At 45.0% G+C, this 27,957-nt stretch overlaps 4 protein-coding genes and 2 non-coding genes across 10 annotated transcripts; 5 read left to right on the top strand and 1 right to left on the bottom strand.

Moving 5' to 3' along the window:
- Nucleotides 1-55: 55 nt before the first annotated feature.
- On the top strand, nt 56-4,530 carry hprt1 (hypoxanthine phosphoribosyltransferase 1). The gene is made up of 9 exons (XM_067247560.1): nt 56-274; nt 1,966-2,072; nt 2,361-2,544; nt 2,646-2,711; nt 3,024-3,041; nt 3,153-3,235; nt 3,363-3,409; nt 3,589-3,665; nt 3,751-4,530. The coding sequence occupies exons 1-9, from the start codon at nt 248-250 to the stop codon at nt 3,796-3,798; spliced, it is 657 nt and encodes a 218-aa protein (XP_067103661.1). The 5' UTR covers nt 56-247; the 3' UTR covers nt 3,799-4,530.
- A 443-nt stretch (nt 4,531-4,973) lies between these two features.
- On the top strand, nt 4,974-10,261 carry pabir2 (PABIR family member 2). 4 transcript variants are annotated; one of them, XM_067248090.1, is made up of 11 exons: nt 4,974-5,130; nt 5,675-5,865; nt 6,105-6,183; nt 6,258-6,311; nt 6,607-6,650; nt 6,817-6,871; nt 7,248-7,349; nt 7,452-7,537; nt 7,779-7,846; nt 7,993-8,089; nt 8,229-10,261. In XM_067248090.1, exons 2-11 carry the CDS (start codon nt 5,753-5,755, stop codon nt 8,362-8,364), a joined length of 834 nt encoding a protein of 277 aa, XP_067104191.1. In that variant the 5' UTR covers nt 4,974-5,130; nt 5,675-5,752; the 3' UTR covers nt 8,365-10,261. The 4 variants fall into 4 exon arrangements, with proteins under 4 accessions (XP_067104191.1, XP_067104190.1, XP_067104192.1 ...); XM_067248089.1 differs by having other exon boundaries at nt 4,974-5,865; XM_067248091.1 differs by having other exon boundaries at nt 4,974-5,865; nt 7,782-7,846.
- Nucleotides 6,359-6,500, top strand: LOC136954776 (small nucleolar RNA U109). Its single transcript, XR_010878139.1, has one exon. It is a non-coding gene; the product is annotated as a small nucleolar RNA U109 (small nucleolar RNA).
- LOC136954775 (small nucleolar RNA U109) lies at nt 7,011-7,158 on the top strand. Its single transcript, XR_010878138.1, has one exon. It is a non-coding gene; the product is annotated as a small nucleolar RNA U109 (small nucleolar RNA).
- Nucleotides 10,262-10,756: 495 nt separating the features above from the next.
- Nucleotides 10,757-13,717, bottom strand: mospd1 (motile sperm domain containing 1). The gene is made up of 6 exons (XM_067247779.1): nt 13,604-13,717; nt 12,312-12,618; nt 12,129-12,204; nt 11,761-11,993; nt 11,408-11,569; nt 10,757-11,237 (listed from the first exon to the last, which is right to left on the bottom strand). The coding sequence occupies exons 2-6, from the start codon at nt 12,466-12,468 to the stop codon at nt 11,206-11,208; spliced, it is 660 nt and encodes a 219-aa protein (XP_067103880.1). The 5' UTR covers nt 12,469-12,618; nt 13,604-13,717; the 3' UTR covers nt 10,757-11,205.
- A 1,376-nt stretch (nt 13,718-15,093) lies between these two features.
- On the top strand, nt 15,094-27,904 carry ints6l (integrator complex subunit 6 like). Of its 2 annotated transcripts, XM_067248198.1 has the most exons (18): nt 15,094-15,368; nt 15,475-15,552; nt 19,493-19,642; nt 20,719-20,808; nt 21,207-21,390; nt 22,257-22,385; nt 22,690-22,853; nt 23,301-23,453; nt 23,580-23,712; nt 23,800-23,894; nt 24,034-24,144; nt 24,269-24,484; nt 24,604-24,730; nt 24,887-25,029; nt 25,134-25,359; nt 25,611-26,000; nt 26,228-26,321; nt 26,469-27,904. In XM_067248198.1, the coding sequence occupies exons 1-18, from the start codon at nt 15,258-15,260 to the stop codon at nt 26,569-26,571; spliced, it is 2,697 nt and encodes an 898-aa protein (XP_067104299.1). In that variant the 5' UTR covers nt 15,094-15,257; the 3' UTR covers nt 26,572-27,904. The 2 variants fall into 2 exon arrangements, with proteins under 2 accessions (XP_067104299.1, XP_067104300.1); XM_067248199.1 differs by lacking the exons at nt 22,690-22,853; nt 23,301-23,453; nt 23,580-23,712; ... (7 more) ...; nt 26,228-26,321; nt 26,469-27,904 and having other exon boundaries at nt 21,207-21,479.
- The last annotated feature ends 53 nt before the right edge of the window (nt 27,905-27,957 follow it).

A 27,957-nucleotide genomic window follows, 5' to 3' on the forward strand; every position in this document is an offset into this window, starting at 1 on the left:
TTTACTTGAGACGTCATTGCGGTCAAAGTGGGCGGTACATCATTCCCATTGATTTGATTCGTCTGTTAGCGTGCTACTACAGCACGCCCGACAACGCATTTGCGGAAGAATCTACTGTAGTCAGCTACGTAGGTAGGTGGCGTGCGCTGTCAAAAGGTGAAACTCACTACTTTGACAGCCGAAGATCTGTTTTCTGTGGAGAAAATATATTGTTGCTTTCCACACAGACCAAAGAGAACAAACAGACATGGCGACCAACAGCCCCTGTGTTGTGGTAAGTTCCAAAAACTACACTGATTCTAAGCTTAGTTTGTGGATTTTATTGCAAGGTTGATATTTTAAAGAATATGAACATTGCTAGGCACCGTTCACCCCATATTTGAACTTTCCCTATTTATTGGTTCGTTTAAAACTTTGCAATCGTACATTCGCCCATATATTGCTCTCGTTCATAAACAGTAATGGCTGTGTGTATTTCGCGCGGCCTGCTGTATTGCGCGCGTGCTTCCCGTATGGGCCATGTGATTCCATGCGTCTAAAATCATATAACCAACACTAACCGATTAATTACCTGTAGATTCAATGTTAAACAAACTACCATCAGCGGCTCGATAGCCCATTACATGCCAAATTTAGTTTGAACCAAGTAAAAATGAAAGACTTGGTTTTTACTTGGTAAAAAACCTAACCATTTCCTCGTTTGTGTAGACTAGAGGATAATTGAGAGCAAAGCAGTTTCACATACTATACAAGCTATGACAGTAATCATATTTTGGCACATACATGCCAAACAACACAAGTTGTGGAATTATGGTTGATGACATGTCAGAATTATCTATTTACACAGAGGTTATTGATGAATACTGTAGTGTTGAAGCAGAGGGGAATTTAGTTGGAGAACCATGGAGGATTATCTTGAGGTTGAGACATTCCTTTCTCACAAAACTGTATTAATATTGATATAGTTAGAAACATTTAGCGCACAAACCCAAGGCAATGCTCCTATGATAAATTGCAACATAATTTTTTTGATCTCCCTGTATGACAAACTGTCATAATGTGCAGCTTTGCTGTAAGCTAATATGTGATTTTCCTTAGGTCTTACAGTCTAGGCTTGGACATTTTAGTCGGTACCGCTACAAGTAGTTATTAACAGTGAAGCCCTCCTTCACTCTCAAACAGCAACAACTCACACGGAGCACCTGCATTGGACAGACTGCATGAGAGTACCCAGCTTTATAGCCTGGATGGCTAGCTGGTGAAGACCTTATAATACATTTGCATTAAAGCAAACAGTGTAAAGGGTTTTTATTTTTCTATTAATAATTGAAGACAAAAACTATTCCCCAGCACAACTTTGCTGTAGCCACAGTGCAATCACATGACTTCAATAAAGGAGTTCAGATGCTTGTGTGTTTACCCTAAAGCAGGTAATTGGATTTGAACACAAGGTATACAGCCTCCCTTTTATCTAATTAGTTTAGTATTTCTGAATAGAAGTTGTGTCTTCTGAATAATACCAGAATAATCATGCATGCTTTAAAATATGTTTTCAGTTGAGCAGTGAGATGGAGAGACATGTTGAATGATTTGATGATTGAAGTGGAGTGATTCCTCTTGGGATTGGTAATGGGGTTAATACATTTTGTTCCTCCTGCCCTGGCTCAGAGTTGAGCTGAATAGCCTAGACTACACAGCAGCCTGGAAGACTACACATTCAAATACGTTGTCCTTCAAATATGTGTCTTGTGGTATTAAGGTCAGCAGAAGTTTAGTCTCGAGTAAAAGGAGGGGAGAGGGCTGGTGAACAGCCTTTAGTGTCTTGGCCTTTTCTAACTGCCTAGAGTTGGGTAATACTCCTGGGATTTCTACATCTATTCTCTGTTGTCTCATGACTCCCACAGCTTGTACAGTTGAATTAATAGGTTCTGAGCATGCAATTTTCTTCTTTCTTGCGTATTTCAGATTAGCGATGACGAACAAGGATATGACCTAGACCTGTTCTGCATACCAAAGCACTATGCCGCTGACCTGGAGAGGGTCTACATTCCACACGGACTCATCTTGGACAGGTGGGTTGCTTCTGGCCAGTGGCAGTTTACGCTTTGAGATAAACAAGACTAGTACTAGTAATTGAACTAATCACATCTTCACGTGGTTTTCTTGTCGGTAATGTTGACCCACCTCTATATACAGCCTCTCTGGTATCAGTATGGGCTTAAAAAAATGGTCTCAAAGACTCTGGCCCCTAATCCAAACCGCGGAAACAGGATCTAGTGCTGACTGTAACAGAAAGGTGAGCTAACTGCACCCTCTATCTTTCCCACCCCCATCCCGGACGCTGGACTCTGTGTACCCAGGACAGAGAGGCTGGCCAGGGAGATTATGAAAGACATGGGAGGGCACCACATTGTGGCCCTATGTGTGCTCAAGGGGGGCTACAAGTTCTTTGCTGACCTGCTGGACTACATCAAAGCTCTGAATCGCAACAGTGACCGTTCTATCCCTATGACCGTGGATTTCATCAGACTAAAGAGCTACTGTGTGAGCTTCAAACCATGTCTACCACATCAACCCATAAAATATATCTATCACACCAACCCAAAAAATGATGCACCTCTGTTCAAACTATTTTGTCTTAACAGAACGATCAATCTACTGGTGAAATAAAAGTAATTGGAGGGGATGACCTGTCTACACTAACAGGGAAGGTGAGCACTGTTCTCAAATGTTCTCACTTTCAGTCCAGTCCTTTGAGTCCAGGTCCTAACATTTGCATTGAATATGGTAGATGACAAATCCAAACAATCCTTCCAATGTGTTGTTACTCAGTACCGGTAGTTACATTTTAGGAGCTCCTTATCTGTCTTTCACATATCTATCTTTTAAGATAAGAAGTAGCAGGGTTTATCCTGAGATGTACATGGTCACATATCACCTTAGAACTTGAGGGGCAACTGTTACTTAATATGAGATGTGCTATATTGCTTTGTCACAAACTGATTTCTATCTCATTTACACAGAATGTCCTGATTGTGGAGGTATGTGTATAATCAAATTTATTAACTGCGTTTTATGTGACAATGCAAATAAATTGTGCAATTTATTTCGATGGCTTTATAAATATATATATATTTTTATCCCACTTCTAGGATATAATTGACACAGGAAAAACCATGAAGACCCTTCTGCAACTCCTGCAACAGTACAAACCAAAAATGGTCAAAGTGGCGAGGTAAACTAATACTCAGACATGTACATTGCATGATTCTTCAAAGATTGTTGATGTGTGTGTGTGTGTAGTTATAACTGCTATTGGAGCTACACAGTCATATGATCATCTTCCCTGTTTCTGCCCTCAGTTTGTTGGTGAAAAGGACACCAAGGAGTGTTGGTTACAGACCAGACTGTAAGCTGAATATACCAATATCCTCATTAGGGAATAGTTTCAAAATGCATAAACATTATTTTACTTTGCCTTATCTTGCCTATAGTGAACTCGCCTGATTTTGCATGGACTATACTCTGTATAAAATGGTGTTCCTGCTTGCTCTGAAACTACCTTCTCTATTTCAATTGTTTTTATAGTTGTAGGTTTTGAAGTCCCTGATAAATTTGTGGTGGGATACGCACTAGACTACAATGAGTACTTTAGAGATCTAAATGTAAGTAAAATCCCAAATTGTAACCTTTTTAACATCCTCATTTTTCACTTTTTCAAATGTTCACTTCTCGTATTCTCTTTTTCAGCATATCTGCGTCATTAGTGAAACAGGAAAGGAGAAATACAAGGCGTGAGGACATCACTTATTATCATGTATCATTATTTCTATTGATGTTTCAATTCATTTTTATCTGATTTGTTTTTTGGTCCAAAAATTCAAATCACTGTTGCAGCTCACATGACATAAGAAATGCATGCATACACCCACTCACTTATGGATACACAGACACACTTACACACGGTTTCTGCTCAGGGTTTCTGAGAAGTTGCATGAATACTGATATTGTGCTCCAATTGCAATTGCTCTTTCTTGCCTCACAACGTTAATTTGAGAAACCACTTTGTGAGCCAGTCTTCATTCCACATTTGAAATGTTAAGTTAGAGCTCTACTTTTTAGTGATAATTGCTTGTTTGCCCTGTCAATGGCAAAAATAATTTATTTTGCGTGTGGCTGCTAGCATTATGTAGTTATGATTTCGATTTCAGTCTTTTCCCATAAAGTTTTTGATCTCCTTACCAGCTTAAAACAAAGTGCTGTTGACTGATTTGAGCACATGTTTATATAAGGATAGCAGACATAAAAGGAAGATTAATTCACTCAATTCAAGATTTTCACTCAATTGTGTGTGAATATTGAATAATTATATTACTGTATTTCATCCATATTGTCTTTTGTACATGCAAGGAATGTATTTTAAGCTCTAATGTACTGTAAATCGAATTCAGTGCCACATCATTCTATTCCAAAAGTATAAACTCATAAATATAATTTTTTGTAAGCCCAACCATTAAACTCTTTATTGTCTGTAACAGAACATTATTCAGTTATTGAATTCGTAATTTTAAATGATTTACTGTTTGATTGCTGACGAAATAAAGGTATATAGTGGCATGAAACGATGATCTTCAGGCAGGCCTGACTCAAGCAGAACAGAAACCCTGGAGACCAGGTGAAGCCCTGCTCCAATGCATATGTGCTGCTTCAGATCAACTGTACCAACATATTTTAATTGTCCATTTGAATAAAACAAGGGGCTATGGACAAAATATTCTAGCGATATATGGGCTATGAACGTCTTCAGGAAATAGCTTGAGATTTTTGCACCTGATTGGGTAGCAGAGAAGTCTTTTTGTGTCTTTCAAATGGGCACGCTGGCATAATGAGCCGTTTTCATTGGTCGAGTTTGCTATCGCTCAGCCAGCAACTATCAATGGGGCGGGAAGTTTGGTGTTGGGGCTTCTCATCGGCGCCGTCCAGCAGCAAACAACTGATCATCAAAATTGATGATAGACAGTGGAAACATTAGATTGAAATTTAGCACAGATAGTCGTATTGTTAAACATGATCGTTTTAGGGTCACCGTTAAACTGTGAACGTTTTATACATTGATGATCCCCGAATATGGTAATGTAGATCATTGCTAGCTAGCTAGACTAGCTAATTTAGAAGCTAGCTAGCATACATCATCATTTTAACCAGTTTAGCTAGCTAGTTAGCTACCTAAGCTAGCAATCCGTAGCCAGCTGCTCAGCTACAGTTCTGTTGTTGCCATAGCATGAATAGTTACCTTTGTTGACGTTACAATAATTTTCAGACATTTTGATGTCGTCTCCAATTTCTGGTTTTTGTTGTCGTCTCGTGTAATTTATTTTGGGGGACGACTGCTTCAGTGGGCTTTGTGGTGTTGCTGCTAGCTAGCTATCGCTCGCTGCAACCCATGTAAACTAGCAGAAGCTGTTAGCCAGCTAACGTTAGCTGCCTGCAGCATGGGCCAGCCCTCTTTTGGTTGAGTTGTGAATTTAGTTGCGATTTCAATTTATGTCAGTGTTTTCCAGGTTTGGTATCCATAGCTAACAAACCAGTAGCTGTAGCTAAATAGTTAACGATAAATACCTTGATTGCACTATTGTAAGCTAGTCTACACAAAACGCTACTTTGAACAATGTAGATGGAAAGCCAGAAACTTTGCAGACGAGGGGGACACAATTAGTCGTCTTGCTACATGTAAGGGGGACATTATTGCACGATGAACAACCAAGGAGAGAAGATGGAACTGGACCTCGAAATTCCATCGTCACTAGTTCAGAACGATGGCCATTTAAGACGATCCAACAGTGCACCTATGATAAACGGCCTGAGGTTTTTGTACTTTCCTAACTACAACATGATTTAGAAACATGATTTACATTTCCTGTTTGTGTTATGGTGGTATTTATGGTCTGTGGTCTTTGTTATTCAAATCACTGTGAAATGTTCCTGTCTGATTTGCATTCACTCTGCTTGTCTTCAGTCATAATGCACAATGACAGTCCAGTAAAGACCTACCATTTTGGGAAACCTTAACCATCCTTGCAATTTACACATTTCTTACTTTTCAGTGACAACTCGCAGGTGTTTCAGAGAGAGGTTTTACGTTCCAGAAGAAACAGCACCACAGTTGTCAACCGTCCCAATATGGTACTGTAATCAGTTAATCAGTCAGAAAGTTGTCTCGTTTTACTTCATTTTAACATTCTCTTTCTCTCCATCAGGTCCCTTCCTCACCCATTCGTGTCCCCAGCACCAGGCTCCATCAAATTAAGCAGGTGGGCCTAAGTGAAACTGCACCCATCACTTTTATTTTGATCACTGACAGCATGTCAGACCTCTGGCCCCCTCTCCAGCCATAGGGAGTGTCGGTGCCTTCAAAACATGCCAGAACAATAGTTCATGGAGTCTACAGGGCCAACGGTCTCCCAGAGCAGGCCGATTGGTAGTATCAGACTCCAACACTGCTAGCTGTCTGGATCTCACATGGCAGTTAAATGCACACATGCTGATGATGTGTTTTGAGTAATTTACCCTTTTTAATGCACGTTGCACTTGTGTGTGATTCTGCAGGAGGAAGGTGTTGATGTGATGAACAGAGAGACTGCCCATGAACGGTAGGGGTGCTTGATGTAATGAGTCTTAAAAGTGGGTGATGGAACTCAATAACTATATTAAAGACCTGTTATTTTACAGGTGATATGTAGTATTATACTTCAAGCATGTCATTGCAGTGTTCTCTTTCAATGTTTGGCTCACTGTTCTTTGTTTTGTTGGTCTCAGGGGTGTTCAAGCTGCTATGCAGATTAGCCAATCCTGGGAAGAAAGTCTCAATTTGGTAAGAAGCAATACTACCATGGCAACAACACCTCCACTGTTTACAGGGACCACAAACGGTCCTTGTGGAATCCTTGTTCTAGATTCACAGCACTTAATTGCACTTCATTGGGTGTACTTTGGATATCTCTGTGACCATACTGCATGTCTGGGCCTTGGGCCAGTCTCCTCCCCTCTCTGTTGGGAGGGTTGACATATTGAGACATGCTAGATGAAACCCCATGGAGTTAACAGGGCCACCAGTCTCTCAAGAACAGACTGAGTCGGTAGTATAATACTCCAACAACTTCTCCTCTACCTTGGAATGGAAGGTAACAATGCAGGGTGTGGTTCTACGGCATGTTACATAGGAGGGTTTGCGTTTCTGTATCATACAGAGTGACAATGACTTGGAGAAGTCTGCATCGTCATCCCCAAAGCGCATTGACTTTGTGCCTGTGTCTCCTGCCCCATCCCCAACCAGGGGGATAGGGAAAAAGGTATGTTTAGATGTGGTTGAATCATGTATGTCTAGAAGGAAGAGAGAAATGTTTGTGACTGTCCTGACTTGGATTTTGTCTCTTCCTTTCTCCAATGAGCAGCAGTGCTTCTCTCCCTCATTGCAAATCCTTGTGAGCAGCAATGGCCTAACCCCCAGCCCAGTGCCCAGCCCAACACGACGCTTCAGGTGAGTGCTTATGTAATCTGGCCAACCTTGTCAAGCGCCGCTACTCTGTGAATATCGACTACTAACGGCATCAAATTTGAGCCAAAAGTGTTGTTCAGGGCAATGAGCCTTGAAGCTTTTTATTATTATATTTACCAAATTGAACTCTTAGTTTGAGCAAATGCAAGATATTTTACAAACTTTTGTGATGACCATTACACTATCTTGACTCCATGTGTTACAACGGTAATGTCTTCTCCAGCAGCCGGAGAAGCCAAAGCCCAATCAACTGCATCCGACCCAGCATTATGGGGCCAATCAAACGCAAAGGTTTGTCACCCAGATTCACTCTCAGACAGGGCTCTGAGCTGCAACTTATGGCCCAAAAATACACATACACAAGAGACAACACTGAATGAAAACTGTATTCTTCGAATGTGTGTGTATCCTAACTGTTCTTTTTCCTCTGTGTGTAGGAGAGATGGAAACCGAGAGCCAGCCTAAGAGGCTCTTTCAGGGGACTACCACCATGCTGTCATCGGATGTTACCCAATTGTCTGAGCTCAACTCATGGTGAGGGTCTCCCAAATTTGCCTATTTGGTCTCTGGGGCAACCGTAACACATTTTATATGTCTATTTTGTTAAGATCACTGGCATTTCAAAAAACCTGGTACAGTTTGGTGTTGTGTTGCTGACATTCTCTCTCCTCAGCCTCTCCTCAGACCTGCTGGATGGAAGCCTCAGCAGTGTGGGGTCTTCCTCTGGGTCCCCAGCTAAGATGGACGGTGTCTCCCCTTCTTCCAGCAACTCTCCCTTCACCCCCCTGCAGGGTCTCTCCCCAAAGTGATCAGGGGAACCGTAGAGGGACACTAAAGCAGGGTGAAAACCGGAGGTTTAAAAAAAACCTGATCCCAGCAGTTAGTGTCCTTCATAGACCCACCAACTCCCTACTATTTAGCTTTTGTTGTGGGACTTCCGAACAGCATCATGCTGTATGTTTTTGCTTGGCTGTTTGCTAGACTGCTTGGGAGACTTTAGGTGTATTTGTATTAAATGAAACCAAAGTCCTAGATTTGTGCTGTGTGTGGCTGTGGAAGCACTGGTAAGCCTTGAACTTAAATGGGGCAACTGTGGAGCACCAGCTGCTAGTAATGGATATTTTACATGGTGCTTAGCCTCCCAAATAGTGACATAACCACCAAGGTAATGTATCCCTTAAGTGTATCCTTTAATCAGTACCATCTTACTGGAGGGTGGTAATACTGCATGGGAAATGACTGTCGGGATGGGTAATGGGTTGTCCCATGAGTATAATTTGTTTATTTTTTAAGGTGCAAGAGAAGGGCAGATCTCCAGACCTTTGTAAGTGCACAACAGTGTCGGCAGTTTTTGTATGAAAGGATTTAACTTATTGTTTTCCTGCTTCGTTGTTTGTAAGTATGTACATATTTGCCATTTAAAACATTATAAATAGTTTTAATTTTTGTGAACTGGCTGTAATGAGAATGTGGGCACAGGGCATCAATGAACAGCAAACCAACCCTTTTCTATCTATAGGAACTAACTAGAAGGTATATAGATGGGAGGTTTTTCTCATCCTTGTATTGAAGAAGCAATGTTTCCAGATGGAATCCCAAAAATTACATGTGGAAAATCTGGTTTTCTTAATGGCACTTAAGCTGGCCTTGTTGCTGGCTGACACTGTCCGTTGTTTGAGTAAAATATGCATTGTGATACAGATGATCGTACTGGAGCAGAACTAGAGGGGGGGTCACCACTGATAGGATCTGAACACTACATGCTAAACTCTGCATCCTGTGTTTTTGCCTGGAATTTATCATTGTGCAGTACAAAGTACAGTCAAACTCAGTTTTATTTCTGATGCATTTCTGATCTTTTTCCTTTGCAGCCACTTCATCGTACATTGATTAATTCAATTCTTCAAATCAAAGTATTGACTGTTTATACTTTCAATTAAAAATACAGCATCCTTTACTTGGCTGTATCCAAAACTCAGTGCAGTGTAGAGAGCCATGTCATATTGTGCCATTGCATTTGAAAAGGGAAGCTGTGAGGCTGTATATTTTTCTGTTACCATGGTCAAATATTGATACAGTAACATATTTTAGTGCAAGAATATCTCACTGGATGGATGATTTCATACATTGATACTGAAAAGTCGGAGCAGGGGAATACCATTAGGGAAAAGATCTTGAGAGCTTCCTGTGATGTACAAAGAATATGTATAATGGTTGTCTTTTTGGGCAGATTTGTATTTTTTGGAGAAGGAATGAAAATGAAATGGACTTATTTGAACAAATGTACCCTCCTACAAGGTATGCTATTCTCAAGTCTGAAACACGTCTTTTTCTTGTGAAACAAAAGTGATTGTAAATCCTTTTTTATGGACGTATGTTATTGATAGTTTATTTTGAGATGCAGTTTGAATACTGAATGTCTGTTTCTTTTGTGTAGACGAGCAACAGCCTGGTCAGTTTGGTTGCTTGTCCTCAAAATTGTTGAGGTGGTGTTTATTTTTATGATTATTTTTGTCTGTAACTTCAACATGCTTCTAATCTAAGGCATGAACTGGACTAAAAGTACATTAAAAGTGTGCAGTATGTTTGTGACGGCAGGATGGTAGAAGAGCCTTATCTGCAGCAGTGTTGGACTGCGTCTGTCCTTGTGTCCCCTTTGAGATATCATATCAATAAACTTCTTTACCTTACGGTAAATAAATTATTTGTCCAATATTTCCAGTGTGTTTGGTGTTATTGATTGTAATGTGGTACTACTAATTTAACTAAACCAGTTTTTGTTTACTGCCATGAAATCCTCATTTGAAGATTGTCTTGGGAGTTTAGCTGGGAGTAACAAGTGTTTCATGTGTGTGCGCTTCACTACCTGTAGCCACATTCTGTCTAGACAGGATGTGTTTACCAATAATACAACACAGACGTGTGTTGGGACTTTATTAAGCATTTTTAAGTAACAACAATGATAGTGTACAGCAAGTAAACCATTGTCTTTCATAGGAAGAAATCAATTCCTTTGGTCACATGTCAAACCTTCTATTGCTGCTGAAATGTAACACTCCAAATATTCCCACATGCATGTAACTGCATTTAGTCAGAAGCTATTAATTTTTTTTTTAAAGTGGTTCGTATCAACTTGACACCAACATAAGCATTAGATGTGGTTACCGTTGAGGACAGGACAAAAGCGTAATGTTTTTTTTTATATACATTTATTTATCATGTTAAAGTTTACCATTGTGTAATAGTCAGTTAAACACTCAGTTCACCATTTTCTGGTACAAAATGGCCATGAAAACAGACAGACAAGGTATATGAAGTCAAACAACATTTTTAATTCAAGCCCTACCCCCTCCACAATATTTCTATACAAGCCCAAGGCCACTGACTCACACAGCCTTTGAGCATTTTCCCCCTTCTAGCTTCAGCGCTGAAGGTCTATGTTATTTGCATCAGTTCAGTCTTGTATTTTGAAGATGTAAATGTATGTTTTTAGAGGAAGGGGGCAAATTGACCTGATACCCAATCCCCCGTCCCCCCTCCCCCACCACTACCCTGTCACATGTGGTAGCCTTGGGTGTGTGAAGATCCTCTTCTTTTTTATTTTGCTTCAGCTATTCCTCCCTTTCTCTCACTCCAGTGAGAAATGAACTTCATGTACGCAGGATAACCATTGTAAGAAGACCTGCAAGATAAACCACAAAGAGTGAGCTCGAACGGAATAACTGTAGGCATTTAAGCACTAACGGATGCTAATTTATCACAAGGTCTTAAGAAGAATAATTACAGGAGAGCTCCTTAATAGTCAAACAAATGTAATTTTGGCTAGCCATAACATGTAGTTTACGTGCTCACCAAGAACATAAGCAGCTACAAGTTTTTTGTTAACACTTAAGTGGAGGTAGACAGGCACGGTGGATTCTTGCTCTCCCAGGGTAGGGAGCATGAGGGCAGCCATACACACCAATCCCAGCAGCACTGTCAGGAGACTGGGCCCTCCTGACACAACCCGGCTCTCTGTTTAAACACAAGGAAACAGAAAACAACGCTTTATCAAGTCCATTACTGACTTGTATTGGTGTTTGGCGCCATCTAGTGACAAGAGAAGGCGCTAACGTATTTGGACAAACCTTTTTACTACAACCACTGTTACACTGCTGCATACTCGACCAGAAAGGAATCTCACTCAAAGAGGGGGCTTGCCTTACCTGTCTGGAATGCAGTCTGTTCAAAGAACACACTGTCGGCCAGCTGCACCTTCAGCCTGCCCTCTTCCTCCTGGGGACGGGGGCTAGGGGGTTCCTGGGCCGCCGAGGGCCGCAGCGTGGCAGTCACCTCCTTCCGGCCCAGGGCCTTCCTCTGGCTCTGCTCCGACACTTGCAGCCGGAACTTATCATACACCCCATAGTGGCAGGGCCGTACATCTCTGTGTCGGATCACTCTGAGAGCAGAGTGATGCCATAGAAACGTTAGAATAATACTTCAGCCTCTGTGTTCGATTTGGGAATGTTGGAACACAAAGACAAAGAGAAGGTTCACGTGAGCGCAAACAAGTTTATTCGGTTCCATTACTCACATGTCTACACAGCACTGTGGTTTGACAGCTCCGGTGGCATCCACCACAGTATACTTGTTTGGCGCTGTGCATAGCACTGAAGGGGAGAAGACATGCGTAGAGGTTGGGTTTTGATGTTAAGGACACACAGACGTGTTCTGTATGGAATACAATCAAACCGATTTTTACTGCAATGTCACCGACCTTTGAACTTGAGTGCGAACTCATAGGGGTTGTAGAGGGTGAGCACCTGCTTGTGGGACGTCTGCTCATCGGCATAGAAGACGAGCTCTGTGGGGAACACGAACACGGGAAGGCTTCCTTCCACAAGCTCCGGCTGTCGGCCCTGCTGCTGCTGCATTGGCTCCAGCTGAGCTCTCTTCTGCTCCCCTGTCTCTCGTCCTCTGTTTGGCAGGGCAGCGTCTCTCTCGGGGAGCTGTGCAGGTGTGTAACCTCCACTCTGGCTCAATGGGCCTTCCCACTCTCAGCTCCTTAAGGGCATGGTGTTGTTCTGCTTTGTGGACAACACAGAAAAGGATGGGTCACTCGAAACTCAAAACTGAAGATCGTGGGTAGCAAATATTAGGTAACAGTAAAAAAGTGTAACCGCTCATGGCTATTATAGCTAGATTTGAGCAGCATTGGGCTGCACTCAGATCTTGTGTCTGGTTAGTATCACTTGTTCTTCAGTTCCATTTCACTCCACGTGGCTAGTCACGTGAACATGTTTACTTGAAGAAGCATCTCGCTCACTCCGACATATACGAGGTTGTGTGGTGTCGCAACATTATAGAACTTCGACAAGTTGGCTGAACACTGGACAATAAAAGAGACCGCCTTTTAAACCTGACGACTTAACCTAACCTCTAACCTACAATTAACCAACACGTTATCATGTGTGATTCTGAAATATAACTTTTTGTTCATGAAACCTTTTTTTTTTTTTTTTTTTACATGAACCCAGGAGAGGGATTTGTGTCAACAGCTGGTTCGCTATTCACCAATGGCTTAGACTTTTGAATTTGTTTCTACACTAAAGACAAGTAACTCATTAGTAACGTAAAACAAGCTTGTATCCTTACCTTAACTTGAGAACGACACATACTAGGTAGGCTACTGACAAGCGTATCGAAATGTAAGCTACCCCATAGGTAACAAAAATTATCACACACATCGTGATGTACAGAAAATTGGCAAAGAGCTATCAAACAAATGTAATATTATTGCTAGCTAGCAACATCATTCTAACAAGGGACAAGCATGAAATGCGTCTGTCATAAGCTAGCTAGCACTAGCCTGCTAACAAAACAAAGACCCAGACAGACAACAACTGCTGGCGAGCTGACATGCATTTACAAATAGCTACGCTACTGTAGCTAGCTTATCTGGCAGGTTTGCTTACCGCAAACAACAAGCGTTGTCATGTAAACGATTAAAAGCGAGTGAATGTAACTTCAGCTGAATAACCATTAGGTGTATTCGAAATGCCGATTTACCTTTTCGCCGTCAATTTATAAGGGTTGCTTGAGGCACGCTAGGCTACTGTTTTGATGATCCCACCCAGTTTTTTCTCTCTCGCTCTGTTCTTTGTCAATACACTGCAGATCACGCGGTGAATGCTGGGATACTGGAGGCAAAGGAATTCCGCCAGAGTAGATTCATTACGTCATTAATGTCACTGCTCCATAAACGTCCATAACTAAAGTAATCATGATTCTAATCGCTTTTCGAGTTGTGTATGATCCTAGTTGTGAGCATAACCAATTTGGATACAAACGACTCCGCAAGAGACCCATTTTGTCAATGAAAATGAATTCACTCAAATAAAAAGTTGCAACCATTTCATCTGTTATACAGGGCAGTATTACTTATATCTCTCGGTCTCCTAGAACATTAAGATATGGCCAGTGATTTATTTCAATTTACTCAAATTTGTTTCTGACTGAACAGTCACAAAGCAAAAGGCCTGAAAGGAATAGGGACACTGACTGTCGCTTAATTGCCACCACTTAAGAGGCCTGAAACGTTAGTGGTGGAATTGGGGAATGCATTTAATTGTACTGTCGGTCACATTGTGTGAGATTTGGCTTTCAAGTTTATACTTGATCTGTTGTGTATGTAATCAATGATTATGTAACCAAGCTTTCTAACCTATAAAAGGATGTAGCCTTCTGTACAGGCTCGTGGGCTGGTTGCTCACACATATGCAAGTAGACACTGGACAAACACGACCCACATTAAGCAAGCAAATCAGAAGGCGGGCGTTGTCTAGAATAAAAACGGATATCTTAAAAGGAAATATAGAAACGATATACCAGTACTTCCTCAGACAACGCTTCCTCAGTAGCGTAATTGCAAAGACTAACAGGAGCCACCATGTTAGCTCAGTTTAGGCTACTGTTACGAGGACGTGGGCACGTATTAATGGCTCGAGTTTTTACAATAACATGGCGCTTCGAGGGGCTCTAGCTTTCATGGGTAGATTTAAAGGAAGGAAAATTAATTGTAAACAAAAGAAAAAAAAGTGTAGGCTAGCGTACAGCAACAACATTCCCCACCCCCACCAGGGCGGCAAAAGGGAACCAGAGTACGCAGTGTAGCGTTTCATGTTCACTATTACACTGTAATCTAGAGAGTATTGCAGATTATCACTAGATGCAGCCTACAGTTTATAGACATAACCCAAATGGAAATATTTTAAGACAAATATTGCTTCGAAACAACAAACACAACATAAGCGTCCATAACTAAATATGATCACATTTCTCTGTATAGTGTAACTACTGCGCTCAGCTGTACTGAGTAGCTAGAAGGCGGATAAGAAAACCGTCTCGACCTCATTACATATTTATACACGGTAGGGAGTGGCCACTGTGAACAGGCTCAGCCAATACAACGATGGCGATGGGACGAAGGCGTTTCACTCTGTTCAGAACACAGAACTTCAACAGCGCGAGCCCAGTAGAGCTTGGGAAAGACAGATAGTCAGGCAGCGGCAAGGGGTGGCTGGACGACCCTCTTCTGGGGGGGTCTGATTATAACAAAATATATACACACATATGTGCATGCCCTGGCCGCAAGATAGGTCATATGACGATAATAGGTATTTTAGAAAGCATATAGCTGTATATCTATAGGCCTACATTTAAGATGCCTATTTTACTTTTCCTGATAGACACGTCCGCTTCTATGAATCAGCGCACTTATTTGGGTACGTCGTATCTGGACATTGCTAAAGGCGCGGTTGAGATCTTTATGAAGGTAAAGAATAATTTTACCTCGACTTTTTTCCACAATAGCGATATGCCTGAATGGAGTAAAGTCCCTTCGACACGTTAATATGTACTGTATGATTTTCTTTTGACAGCTGCGTGCCCGAGACCCGGCTAGTAGAGGCGACAGGTACATGCTAGTTACATTCGATGATCCGCCATACGGAGTTAAGGTAATTCATAATTAAATATTTCATGTGACTAGGCGCAGATATTTTTCTGTCAATGAGACTCTACTGTCCCTCTGGTTTCTAGCCGCGGGTTGGCTGGCCTCCCGGTGGTGAAAACGGCTATTTTGTTAAAATACCCGCAGACCCGGAGCAGCGCTGCCTCTAAACATAGCAGACATTTTGCTTTTGTGTTGGGAAAGCTCTCGGGCGCTGAGATGGAGGCGGAGAGATTTATTATCTGTCATGACGTCTCTTTTTTATTGTAGTGGATTGGCCAAGTAACCTGCACATCTTCTCATGCCCTCCCCTCACACCCGCTCTATGGCTGACCTCCATGCACTTCCATTGGCCAATGTGGACTGGGCAACTCTAACTTACTTCATGTGATACACCCTCTTTCCTCATCTAAATATTATGTAGGCGTTCACACAACATATATTTACGTCTAAATATGAGTTTACATCACAAGTTGTCATCTGTTTTAACGGTCATTATGAGCTCATTACTAGTTTAGAAAATGCCCTTGTATGTATGTTTTCCGTCACAGCCCCTACACACACACACACACACACACACACACACACACACACACACACACACACACACACACACACACACACACACACACACACACACACACACACACACACACACACACATACACACACACACACACCATAACTTCCCATTGCTCCACCCTCAGCTTGATAAACAGTGATCCTTGAAAAGAAATAGAGCACCCAACCCCATGACAATCATTAAATTAGGCAGGGAGAGTCATTAGATCAAGTTTAGGCTGTCAAGTACAACTGTCTTGTGGCATTGTAATTTACAAGTTGAAAGCACATAAGGACTCACCCTGAGGATTTTAAAAACAAGAATGTTCTCTTCCACACAATAGTAATGGATAAGGTGGGAAGAGACCTTTTCAAATGTCACATACCGTTAAACCAAACCAACCGTGTTATTTTAAACTCCCACAGGCACATTTTCATATTGCTTTGAACTGAGTCTTAAGTGAATAATTAAAAATACATTCCATACACTTGATTGAAAATGATTGATACTTCAATGGCCTCACATTTATGCTGCTTACGTGTTGAAGGCACGGCCTGCAGCTGTATGTAGCTAAAGGAGAGCTGTATTTGTCGTTTAACTTTGACAGTGTTAGTGGTTCATTCCCTCACAGTTCATTAGCTCGGTCTCTCTGGCAGGTGGCCAGACATCCTCCAGGGGGCTTTTCTTATCCTCCTACACCCCCACCCCCTTCACCTCCCTCCCACCCTAAACCCGTGCCATGAATACACCCACATCCTCTCTCCCACCTATTGCGAGGATAAAGGGTACATTACATAAAATGTTATTTTGCTGTCCGTACATCCCAGTTTTGGTGCCTTTTCCGATGTGAAATGTCTCAAGGCGGCCATGCACCATTAGCTGTGTTCGTAGCCTACCACATGTAGGAAGGATCCCCCTGAATGTAGGCCTGTTCACTACCAGACAGGCAGCGAGGGCTGAACCTCCAACGGCTGTAAATGTGTTGTGGGGTGTTATGGAATCCGACCACTGGATTTGTGGACTTCCACTGAGAGACTCTCTTTAGCCCTGCTTCATTATTCATGACATATTCAGCAGCTAATCAGAGTGGAGATCCATGGAGACGCTAGCTGAGACAATGCTGTCTTTCCGTCTCTCTAGTCTGAGCTCACTTGTTGTTCTGCTCATGGACCAGAGGAACGTCATTCTTCCTTCTGCCTGCCCTGCTGCTGACATTTTTTTCCACTTGGACTTCCTTCTCTCTCTTTTACTTCACACTTCTTTCGTCTTTGGCATAACATGCTAGTAGGCAGATGGCATTCTCTGTTTACTGGTGTGTGGCTCTCATCCACCACTTATGAGTCAACTGGTGCCTAACGGGTCCATGGGAATGCGAGAGTTGTTTTTGTTGTGTTTGGTTGGGTGAGGTTTACAAATGTGAAACACTGGAGCTCTAATCATACAGGCATGTGTTAGCTGCCCCCATCTATCTTGGCCCTGTGTGTCAGGGGAGCTGGCTTTTATGCCTGTGACAGGTACATTCTGATACTTACTTGATAATAAACACTCTTTTCCTCTCATAATTGCTCTCACGCAAAGTTGTAATCTCTTATCTGGCTCTGCACCGAAGTCAAGGAGTCAGAACCTCAAGAGCATTCCTGTCCCAGGCAGGAGAATCCAGCTGCATATCCTGCGAGCGCTCCGGTGGCAGTGACCCTCCCTCTCCTGGGCTCCGTCTCATGCAGCCTCGACCAGCTGCAGCCTATAGACAGCTCCTCAGGCCAAGATGGAAGCAGCACACTCCTACTGTTGAGAACATTATTGCACCCTTCGTCCCGAATTGCCGTCCTGTCAAGTTTTGTTTCCGTCTATAGAAGGACCATAGGAACCGGTTTGTAGTTACAGTTAGGACGCTTCCTCGCTTCCTCACTGGGCCTTAAACAGAGCAACTTATCTTGTTTATAAATAAGTCTTTAGACTGACAGTACATGGCTGTTGTTCTTGTGTAATGCTTTTAAAAACACACTAATACAAATGGCATGATCTAATACTGGAAGCCAGCGGTGACAGAGATCCAGAGAGGAAAGCCCCCATGACCCCTTGTCTGTGCCTATGTCACTAGCTTACACTATTGGCTATTAACGGATGTGCTGTCACAGTGAGCCCAGCCCACTGCATTACAGTGTCACTGTGCTAATACAATACAGCCACTATGCTGATCTCCATGCATTAGCCTACATCTCCATGGCCATGAATACAGCAACACACTGCTGGATCACATCTCTCCCTGGGCCCTCTTCTGTCTCTTCCCTGTCGACCTTCTATCTTGTTTACTCTTAGTTGCCAGCTCAGACAAGGTTATCATAAAAGGAGGAACCCTGATTGCACGCTTGCAGGCAATTAATTGTTTATGTGGAAGAAAAGGAGTCGAGCAGGAAAGGAACTGAAATATAGTGTTGTCTGAATTATTGAGTGTGAGGAAGTCCTAGGAGTTGAACTGCCTGACAGCAGGATTTTAGTTTTCAGTCACTTCTCAAAAAAGAAAGGTGGCTCCAGATTCCACTTGGTGGTTTGCATGTGTGTGTGTTGGTTGTGTCTGTGCTGACTACAATATTTGTTATGTAGTTCTTTATATGTGTTAGTCCCATTAACTCAGTCATGGAATGTGGTTTGCATTGATTTCATGTTTTTCTCTTTTTTGTGTGCTTTGCTTTCGCTCATTGAACTCATTCCTTCTTTCACTTGTTTCACTCTTTTGCGCTCTCTCTCGTTCTCTCTATCGCCTCCTTTCTCTCTTCAAAAAAAAATGCTAGTATTACCAAAACGCTGGTAAGCTTCGGGTCATCCTTAGATTAAGCATAAGGCTGTAACTGTAAGGTACTTGACCTCCCTGGAGACCAGGAGCAGTCAGACAGCCAGCCAGCCAACCGGCCAGCCAGCCAGCAGCCACAAACTCACAGTTAGCTACTCCCCCACGGGAAGCACTTTTCTCCCTATGGATAGTCAGCACTGGGAGATGTTATTCTGAGAGAGCTATTAGTGTCTAGGCCTTCTAGTAGGCCTTTATACACATCAGACATGTTCAAGGAGAACAATAACATCTTTTAATTTAATCTCTCTCTCACCTTGGTAAATCATTTACATAAGCAGATCATACTGGCCATTCAGGCATTCTGTATGTATGTCTCACAAGCTGAGCCCAATTTTTTATATGAGAAATTGTGAGCCTCTATGCTCTGGGGTCAAGGTAATTTGATGCTGTCTGAGTGTGTGTTTGTGTGTGATGTGTGGTTGTTTACAAGGGGATGTTTATGCCTGTTCATGGTGTTGTGTGACGTCGGGTTGGCTCCCTCCGAGAGTGTGTTGCTGTGAGTGTGATGTGACACAGGATCCGTGTGGGTTTCAGGCGGGCTGGAAGGAGAATCATGCTACTTTCATGAGTGAGCTGAAGAACCTGCAGGCGTCTGGTCTGACCACGCTGGGCCACGCTCTCCGCACAGCGTTTGACCTGATGAACCTCAACCGCCTCGTCTCTGGCATCGACAACTATGGACAGGTAGGCGTGTGAACACACTCACACACCTTCTAGACTTTTTCAACTGCGTTCCATTTCCACCCTTCCCTGACAGTTCCCCCTTTATAATGGTTTCATTCTTTCATTACCTCCTTTAGATTAGATGATCATTTATTCATATCATGTTAGAAATGACTACTATATCATCAACAAGTTAGTGCATGCCGAGTTAGTGAACATCCAATCGGAGCTCACTCCACCTTGGCTTGCATCAGTCGTTATCAGCACTCCATCCTCACACATTGTTTCTCTGAACCTTTGCCTGAAAGCTATGATGGATTAACACACTTGAGAGGGTTAGGCTAGTGGTGTGCATCAGGAGTGTAAATCTACTTAGGTATTCTCCCAGTAAGTGTGGTAGAGAGAACGCTGACCCCTACAGTACAGAGGAAGAGCTGGTCTCTGTCCTCAAAGACTCAAACAAGGACACTCCTCCTCCTCCTCCTCCTCCTCCTCCTCCTCCTCCTCCTCCCCCTCCTCCTCCTCCTCCTCCCCCTCCTCCTCCTCCTCCCCCTCCTCCTCCTCCTCCTCCTCCTCCTCCCCCTCCCCCCCTCCTCCTCCCCCTCCTCCTCCTCCTCCTCCTCCTCCTCCTCCTCCCCCTCCTCCTCCTCCTCCTCCTCCTCCTCCTCCCCCTCCTCCCCCTCCTCCTCCTCCTCCTCCTCCTCCTCCTCCTCCTCCCCCTCCTCCTCCTCCTCCTCCTCCTCCCCCTCCTCCCCCTCCTCCCCCTCCTCCTCTCCCAGCATGACCAGCAGTTAAGCATCGACAGCAGAAAGGGGGCAGCGCATAATTCTGTACCCATACCCCCTCTGGGTGAATGTATCTGTAGTGCATGTTTGATGTTTGATTACAATGTCATAGTAAAGGTCTACATAAGAGTAATGGGCTGTCTGAATGTAGGTGAATGTCATTCATGATAAGGGACATTTCACAGTGCCGTGCAGAAGGGCCGCTTGGTGACTGTACATCTCAATCTGCCTGTGTGGCTGAGCTCTAACAGTAACCCACATTGAATGGAGTATTTGAAAAGTGTTTGAACGCCGGCTCTCTTTTCCCCTCAGGGCCGTAACCCGTTCTTCCTGGAGCCGTCTGTGATCATCACCATCACGGACGGGAACAAGCTGACACACAGCTCGGGCGTGCCTGACGAGGTGAAAGCAGTCTCCTGTCATCTGACAAACACCCAAAGACGCCAGCTCAGAACCAGAGGCTGAAACCTGTCCGTCCGTCTCAGCCTCTGAGACCAATACTTTAAAAATCCACCAATAAAAATCCCCCTAGACTTAATTGGAGCCACAGTGTGTCCAGCTTCTTCGTATGCATGGAATGGGTATAGCCCGGTGGGAGAGCATTTGCCTGCAGAGGTCCCAGGTTCAAATCCCCATATCTACGTTGCGTTCGGGATAAAAGCATTTGCTTTTCAAGCGTATGATATGATAGTAGGTCAGTGGGGTAAAAAGACGAGGAAATACTGCTGGACCTTCACACGTTTCATGTTATCATGTCCACGACCTCACCCTCTCCTTTATGTACTCCCTGACTTCCCCAGCTGCACCTGCCCCTGAACTCTCCTCTGCCGGGCAGCGAGCTGACCAAGGAGCCTTTCCGCTGGGACCAGCGTCTCTTCGCCCTGGTGCTCCGCCTGCCCGGGGCCTCCACGCCTGACAGCGAGCAGCTGGGCAGCGTCCCCACGGACGAGTCTGCCATCACCCAGATGTGCGAGGTCACCGGAGGTAGGGAGGGAGGAGGAGGCCATTGGGGATGTATTCAAAACAGCTTTTTAGCTGTAAAGAAGATTTTCAGCAATGTCTTGCCCTGATTTGTAAGCACCCTGGTTTAGGACCACAACTGTTCTGCTCTCTCTACCTCTCTGCTGTTTATGACACTGCAGTGCTAATGGTGTCGGAAGTCATTTATAATGCAACCCATGTAATGTTCTCATTGACTGGGTGTTTATTCTGCAACACTGACTCTCATGCATTCTTAGTTCTCTGCCAGAAGAGGAAAACACAGCGACTCTCTCTCCTCTCCATCTCTCACTCCTCTCTCCTCTCCATCTCTCACTCCTCTCCCCTCTCCATCTGTCACTCCTCTCTCCTCTCCATCTCTCACTCCTCTCCCCTCTCCATCTCTCACTCCTCTTTCCTCTCCATCTCTCACTCCTCTCCATCTCTCACTCCTCTCTCCTCTCCATCTCTCACTCCTCTCCCCTCTCCATCTCTCACTCCTCTCCATCTCTCACTCCTCTCCCCTCTCCATCTCTCACTCCTCTCCATCTCTCACTCCTCTCCATCTCTCACTCCTCTTTCCTCTCCATCTCTCACTCCTCTCTCCTCTCCATCTCTCACTCCTCTTTCCTCTCCATCTCTCACTCCTCTTTCCTCTCCATCTCTCACTCCTCTCTCCTCTCCATCTCTCACTCCTCTCCCCTCTCCATCTCTCACTCCTCTCCATCTCTCACTCCTCTCCCCTCTCCATCTCTCACTCCTCTCCATCTCTCACTCCTCTCCATCTCTCACTCCTCTCTCCTCTCCATCTCTCACTCCTCTTTCCTCTCCATCTCTCACTCCTCTTTCCTCTCCATCTCTCCATCCCTCAGGACGGTCGTACTGTGTACGGACCCAGAGGATGCTGAACCAGTGTCTGGAATCTCTGGTCCAGAAGGTTCTGAGCGGCGTCGTCATTAACTTTGAGAAGACAGGGCCGGACCCGCCACCGGTCGGTGAAGGTATGTTCCAGAGGTGGGCCGGGCTGAGTTTGCATCTGCTGCTTGCATCTCAAGGTGACTCTGAAGGTAGTCGCCTGATGTGCAGCACACAGCTGTCTTGCGGTCTTCAGAAAAAAGAGGGACCCGTTTGATTGCTCTGCAAAAATTTCCTTCCTTTCAATATCCGGTCGAGAAATCCCGGACCCACAAGTCGTTCACCGAAAAGGATCACTTGATGAGACGATTGAGATGGAGCCCACATCTGTGTTAGTGCTGTATGGTTGAGAGGCTGCCTCTCTCACTGTGTCTGCCTGTGGTTCTACAGATGGTGTGGTGGACCCGGTCCGCCCCGTGTCGTCCTTCAGCCCGCAGCCCTGGCACAGTTGCCACAAGCTCATCTACGTACGGCCCAACCCTAAGACAGGGGTGCCCGTTGGCCACTGGCCCATCCCAGAGTCCTTCTGGCCGGACCAGAACTCCCCTACTCTGGTGAGTGGAGGGTGGAAACTGCACTCATTTTTTACATCTGACCTGACCACCAAAGAGAGGCCCCATGAGTTTCTCATTAGTCCCCCTCATTTGACATTCATGAAGGATATTAACCTGAAAGGGAGAGTGACCATTTAGCCACTGCAGAGTGCATACTACTGCTGGGCTGCTCTAAATTCAAATGGCTGGGATAATAGGTTGTCATGCTCTCCTCTCTGTTGCTTTCTGGGGGCTGTATTTCTCCTGACCACTCGGCCTTTTTTGGCCTAAGGGCAAGACTGACTGCGAGCAGACAGCAGCCTTTGAACGATCCATCATAGGGTTTTTATACTCTCTAATCTCTTTTTTCCCCCGCTGTCCTACCCAGATAAGGTTTGTGTTGAGAGAGATAAAAAGTTCTAGACAGTAAATACTCAGTCTTCCTCTGTCCATGCGCTCTTCCCCCAGCCGCCCCGCTCCTCCCACCCTGTGGTGCGCTTCTCCTGCGTGGACTGTGAGCCCATGGTGATTGACAAGCTGCCCTTTGACAAGTACGAGCTGGAGCCCTCGCCCCTCACCCAGTACATCCTGGAGAGGAAGTCTCCTCACATGTGCTGGCAGGTAAAGTCAACACACGCAAGCAAGCAAGCAACAACCGCAGGCTTTTAAAAAAATATATATACTTGTCAGTCAGAGTTTGTTCTCATTCTCCTCCTGCCCCCCCCCCCCCTCCCCGTCCCTCTCCAGGTGTTTGTCAACAGCAGTGGGAAGCACAGTGACTTGTCTGAGCCCTTCGGCTACTTGAAAGCCAGCACCACTCTCACCTGTGTCAACCTCTTTGTCATGCCTTACAACTACCCTGTTCTCCTGCCTCTACTCGGTAAAGGATACTTGCACCAGTGGGGTATTTTGCATAGTGATATCTCCTCTGCATCCCTCCCTCATTTTCCTCTGTATCTCTTCCCAGATGACCTGTTTAAAGTGCACAAACTGAAGCCAAACCCAAAATGGCGGCAGGCTTTCGAGATGTACCTGAAAACCATGCCTCCTTACTTTCTCTTGGTAACGCATGGAACAACATCTCGTCTCTGTACCTATCATGTCTGTGCCTGTATCGATACAGGAACAACCCTAAACTCTCTCTCTTGTCTGTCTCTCTCTCTCTCTATTTCTCTGTCTCTTTTTGTCTACCTCTTAACAGCCCTTGAAGAAAGCCCTGAGGATGATGGGAGCACCCAACCTGATCTCAGACAACATGGACTGTGGCCTCAGCTACAGTGTCATCTCCTACCTGAAGAAACTCAGCCAGCAGGTCAGTCCGACCCCATCCTTCCTCAGACTCCACACCAGAAAGACCTCGGCGTAGCTTACAACACACCCATACACATACGTGTGCGGCTGGTGTAATACAAGTTTGTTTTCATGTCAATCTTCAGGCTAAGATGGAATCAGACCGTTTGATTGTGTCCGTCGGGAAGAGGCCTCCCCAGGAGACGGGTATCAAAGTGAAGAACCACTCCAGCGCCCTGTCCCTGGCCCACCGCAAGGACTTCAAACAGCTGCTCCAGGGGATCACCGGGGAGATGCCCCTGCGCCTCGCAGACATCAACTTCAAAGAGTTTGCCGGCTTTCAGATTGCGCTGCTCAACAAGGTACAGGAGGCGGGAGGCTCGTGTGGTGCTCTGTGGTTGCGAGGGCAGTGAGAGGGACAACTGTGAGAGGGAGGGGTTGTTTTGGCTCTCACTGGAGCTCTGTTGGTTTCTCTCCTCAGGACCTGAAGCCACAGGCTTACCGGAACGCCTACGACATCCCCAGACGGAACCTTCTAGATCAGCTGACACGTATGCGCTCCAACCTGCTGCGGACTACTCAGAAGCTCATCCGAGGACAAGATGAAGGTACATAGTTAGATAGATACATGGGTAATTTGGAAGATCTCTTGGGGGAGATGGGGATGGGCCTAATAGTGTTCTCCGAAGCCCAATTAAAACAGTATCCCAATGAGGATAAATGACATTACGGTGGTTTTAATGGGCCTGCTTGCTTGTTATTAGACTACCTTCACAGTATCCCAGTGGCACAGATGGGGAACTATCAAGAGTACCTTAAGCTGATGCCTTCCCCTCTGAGGGAGATCGACCCTGACCAACCCAAACGCCTGCACACATTTGGAAACCCCTTTAAACAGGACAAGAAGGTACCAGCACGCGTGAATTACGAGCGAACACATTTTCATGTACACGTGACACGTTTCTAATGCCTCAATACAAACAATGGTGGATCTCGTCTTTCACCCGACAGGGGATGATGATAGACGAAGCGGACGAGTTCGTTACGGGGCCCCAGAACAAGAAGAGGGCCGGCGGTGATCCCAACCTGGGCTCCGCCCTGAAGAGGAGGCGGAGCATGTCCCCTCTGCTGCGCCGGCCACAGACTCCACCCATCATCACCAACCATGTGGTGGGGAAGGGGCCGGCGGGGGCCCTGGGACAGGCGGGACTCATCAAGCCCATCCCACTGCACCAAGGTGGGGAAGAGATAAGGCATCTACAGGATAGGACCGAAAGGTCAACCTTGAATGGGGTATACGGGTAGATCAGAGGGCTGGACAATGTGTGTACAAGTTATCTGACTAAGGTTTATGGTATGTATAGTATAGTGTAGTAGTATTAAGGTGAATTACATTAGGATGATGCAGGCTGCAAAAAACGCTGTCTATTTGATCATGCGGTTCCTCCCCCTGGTCATGTAGTGAAGCGTCCTCTTCTCTCCCCCCAGGAGCGGAGGGCAACAGTGTGCTGGCCATCGACAGTAATGGGGAGGGGGGTCTGGGGGATGATCCAGGGGACAGCTGGCCTGCAGAGGTGGACGGCGAGGGAGGGAGCCCAGCCTCGCTCCCCCTGGACGAACGGGAAGGAATGTGTGATGGGGACAGTGGGGAGGAGAGGGGCGAGATGGAGGACAGGCTGGACGAGGACGGGCTGGACGAACGACCCCCTGAGAGGCAGCAGAACTGCAGCGGTCTGAGCCCCCCAGGCCAGGAGGAGGCGCTAGGAGACGCTGGAGCAGACCTGGCCATGCCGGGCACGGTGGTGGTGATGCCACTAGATGGCAGCAACGCAGAGCTGCGCACGCGAGTTATCAAGGAGGTCCGGAAACCTGGACGTAGTGAGTTCAACCTCATATGTGGATTGCCAACACCACACACATACATACAGTAAACGTAATCCAGACTATGTTGTGATGTGGTGTCATAATTGAATAGAGATGTCCGATTGAAACTAGGTCAGTATAGATCAGTAACTATTCCCCATGCGAATCTATACAGTTAACGCCAATATCTGTTGCCATGTGGACCTGGGTTTAACCCTTTGTGTGCTTGTGGTTGCCCTTAGACTATGAGACCATATTCCAGCTCCTGCAGGAGGTGAAAGGTCCTGTGACGGTACAGAGGTATTTTATTCATCACGCCATCAAAGAGGCTGCCAGGTAATCCCCACTAGCTACACTCAGGGAAAACAGTACAGAGCTATGCTAACTCACAACACTAAGTGATACTGTGTTGACAGACCAACATGGACATTGTCAGATAAGTACATTTACTGTCCTCTCCTGCCCCCCCCCCCCCACACACAGGTTTAAGAAGCGGGTGCTCATCCAGCAGTTAGAGACCGCCCTTGAGGAGATCGAGGAGAGGCACTTGTTGTCTGCCCGACTCAACAACGACCATGGGAGATAGTGACGAGGACAGGGTACCCAGCAAGACTGGACACAAACACAACTCCCAACGTGGACAACACTGCCACAACGGCAAACACCATCTCATAGAACTGCCAGCCTGGTCTGGGAGAGAGAACAGGAGTGGTGAAAGGGGATTGGAGGGGGACAGACGTGGGACGAGGTGTCTCCATGACGTGGGACGAGGTGTCTCCATGACGTGGGCTGAAGTCACTGTCCTTGTGCTGTGACTTTGTGCTTGCACAGCTCCCTCCCAGGGGTGAAAGGTTGGGGGCTTTACCCTGGGAGAAGGCCACAGGATTGAGCCTGAAGGAAGACCAATCAGCTAAGACTTTGAATGTAATCCTCTCTACGCTGACGGCTGCCAGTGGTGACCATGTGACTCCGGTCTGTCTACAAACATGAATTAATTCACACAGATATTGTCTGAACTGTTCAATCAGGTATGGCACACACAGTGCAGATGGAACATTGTAGGACAGGGGACAAGATTTGTCATGTGAGGCATGCATTGGAACTCATATTAACATGATTTCTGAACATGATTAGGACTAACTGCAGCAAGCTGCAGGGCTCATTGCAGTTCAAAGCAATAAGGACCTTTAAGGTTAAGCGCTAGTGTAATGTTCAAAACACATTTGAAGAATGAAACTGTGTACTGTGTACTGACTTCATAACCTGAGTCTCACATGAGAAATCTGATCTACCTCAACTCTTTTGATTTGTGTTGTTCATGTGTGTGTGTACTGCATGGACGGACAGGGCCGGGGTCCAATTAGAGGTGGACCTCATGCATCCTCAGTAGATCTGTTGTCTTAGCGAGATTACCTGAAAGCAATGTTTTATGGAGCCCAACATGACTCAAAGCAATAGTTCTTGTCAAGTCTTATAAGCTCAGTTGTTTGTGGGACTTGGTAAGTGAGTGACGTGAGAGGACGCCACCTGTTTGGTCCATCTCCAGGACCTAGAGCCCAGCCTATTATAAACCCCTCCTCTCATTTGGCTCCTCACAATCTCTCCATTCTCTTCTTGAATAACTGTTGGGGCAAGTAAAACCCCTGCACCCCCAGTCACCTGTTCTACAACTGGGACAGCTGGTTAGCCACCACCTGCTTCGTGGCATCCTGTTGACAAACAAAGGCTGCCCAGTTCTTTTTTGATGTGTCCATGGAGTTTGTTTTTACATGAAAGATATGTATACTACTTTGTAATGTTCATAAAGAATATAGAATATTTTTGGATGTTGTTCATACCTGAACATAAAAATATATTATTTTGAAAGAAAAGTTGTATAAAACCAATTTTCTAAATGGTTATATATGATGAAAATTTTATGACGTTTTTTAAAATAAATATATAAAAACAAAACAATGCTGTTGAAATACTT

This window comes from Osmerus mordax, chromosome 12, assembly GCF_038355195.1.
Source record: "Osmerus mordax isolate fOsmMor3 chromosome 12, fOsmMor3.pri, whole genome shotgun sequence".
Lineage (NCBI taxonomy): Eukaryota > Metazoa > Chordata > Actinopteri > Osmeriformes > Osmeridae > Osmerus > Osmerus mordax.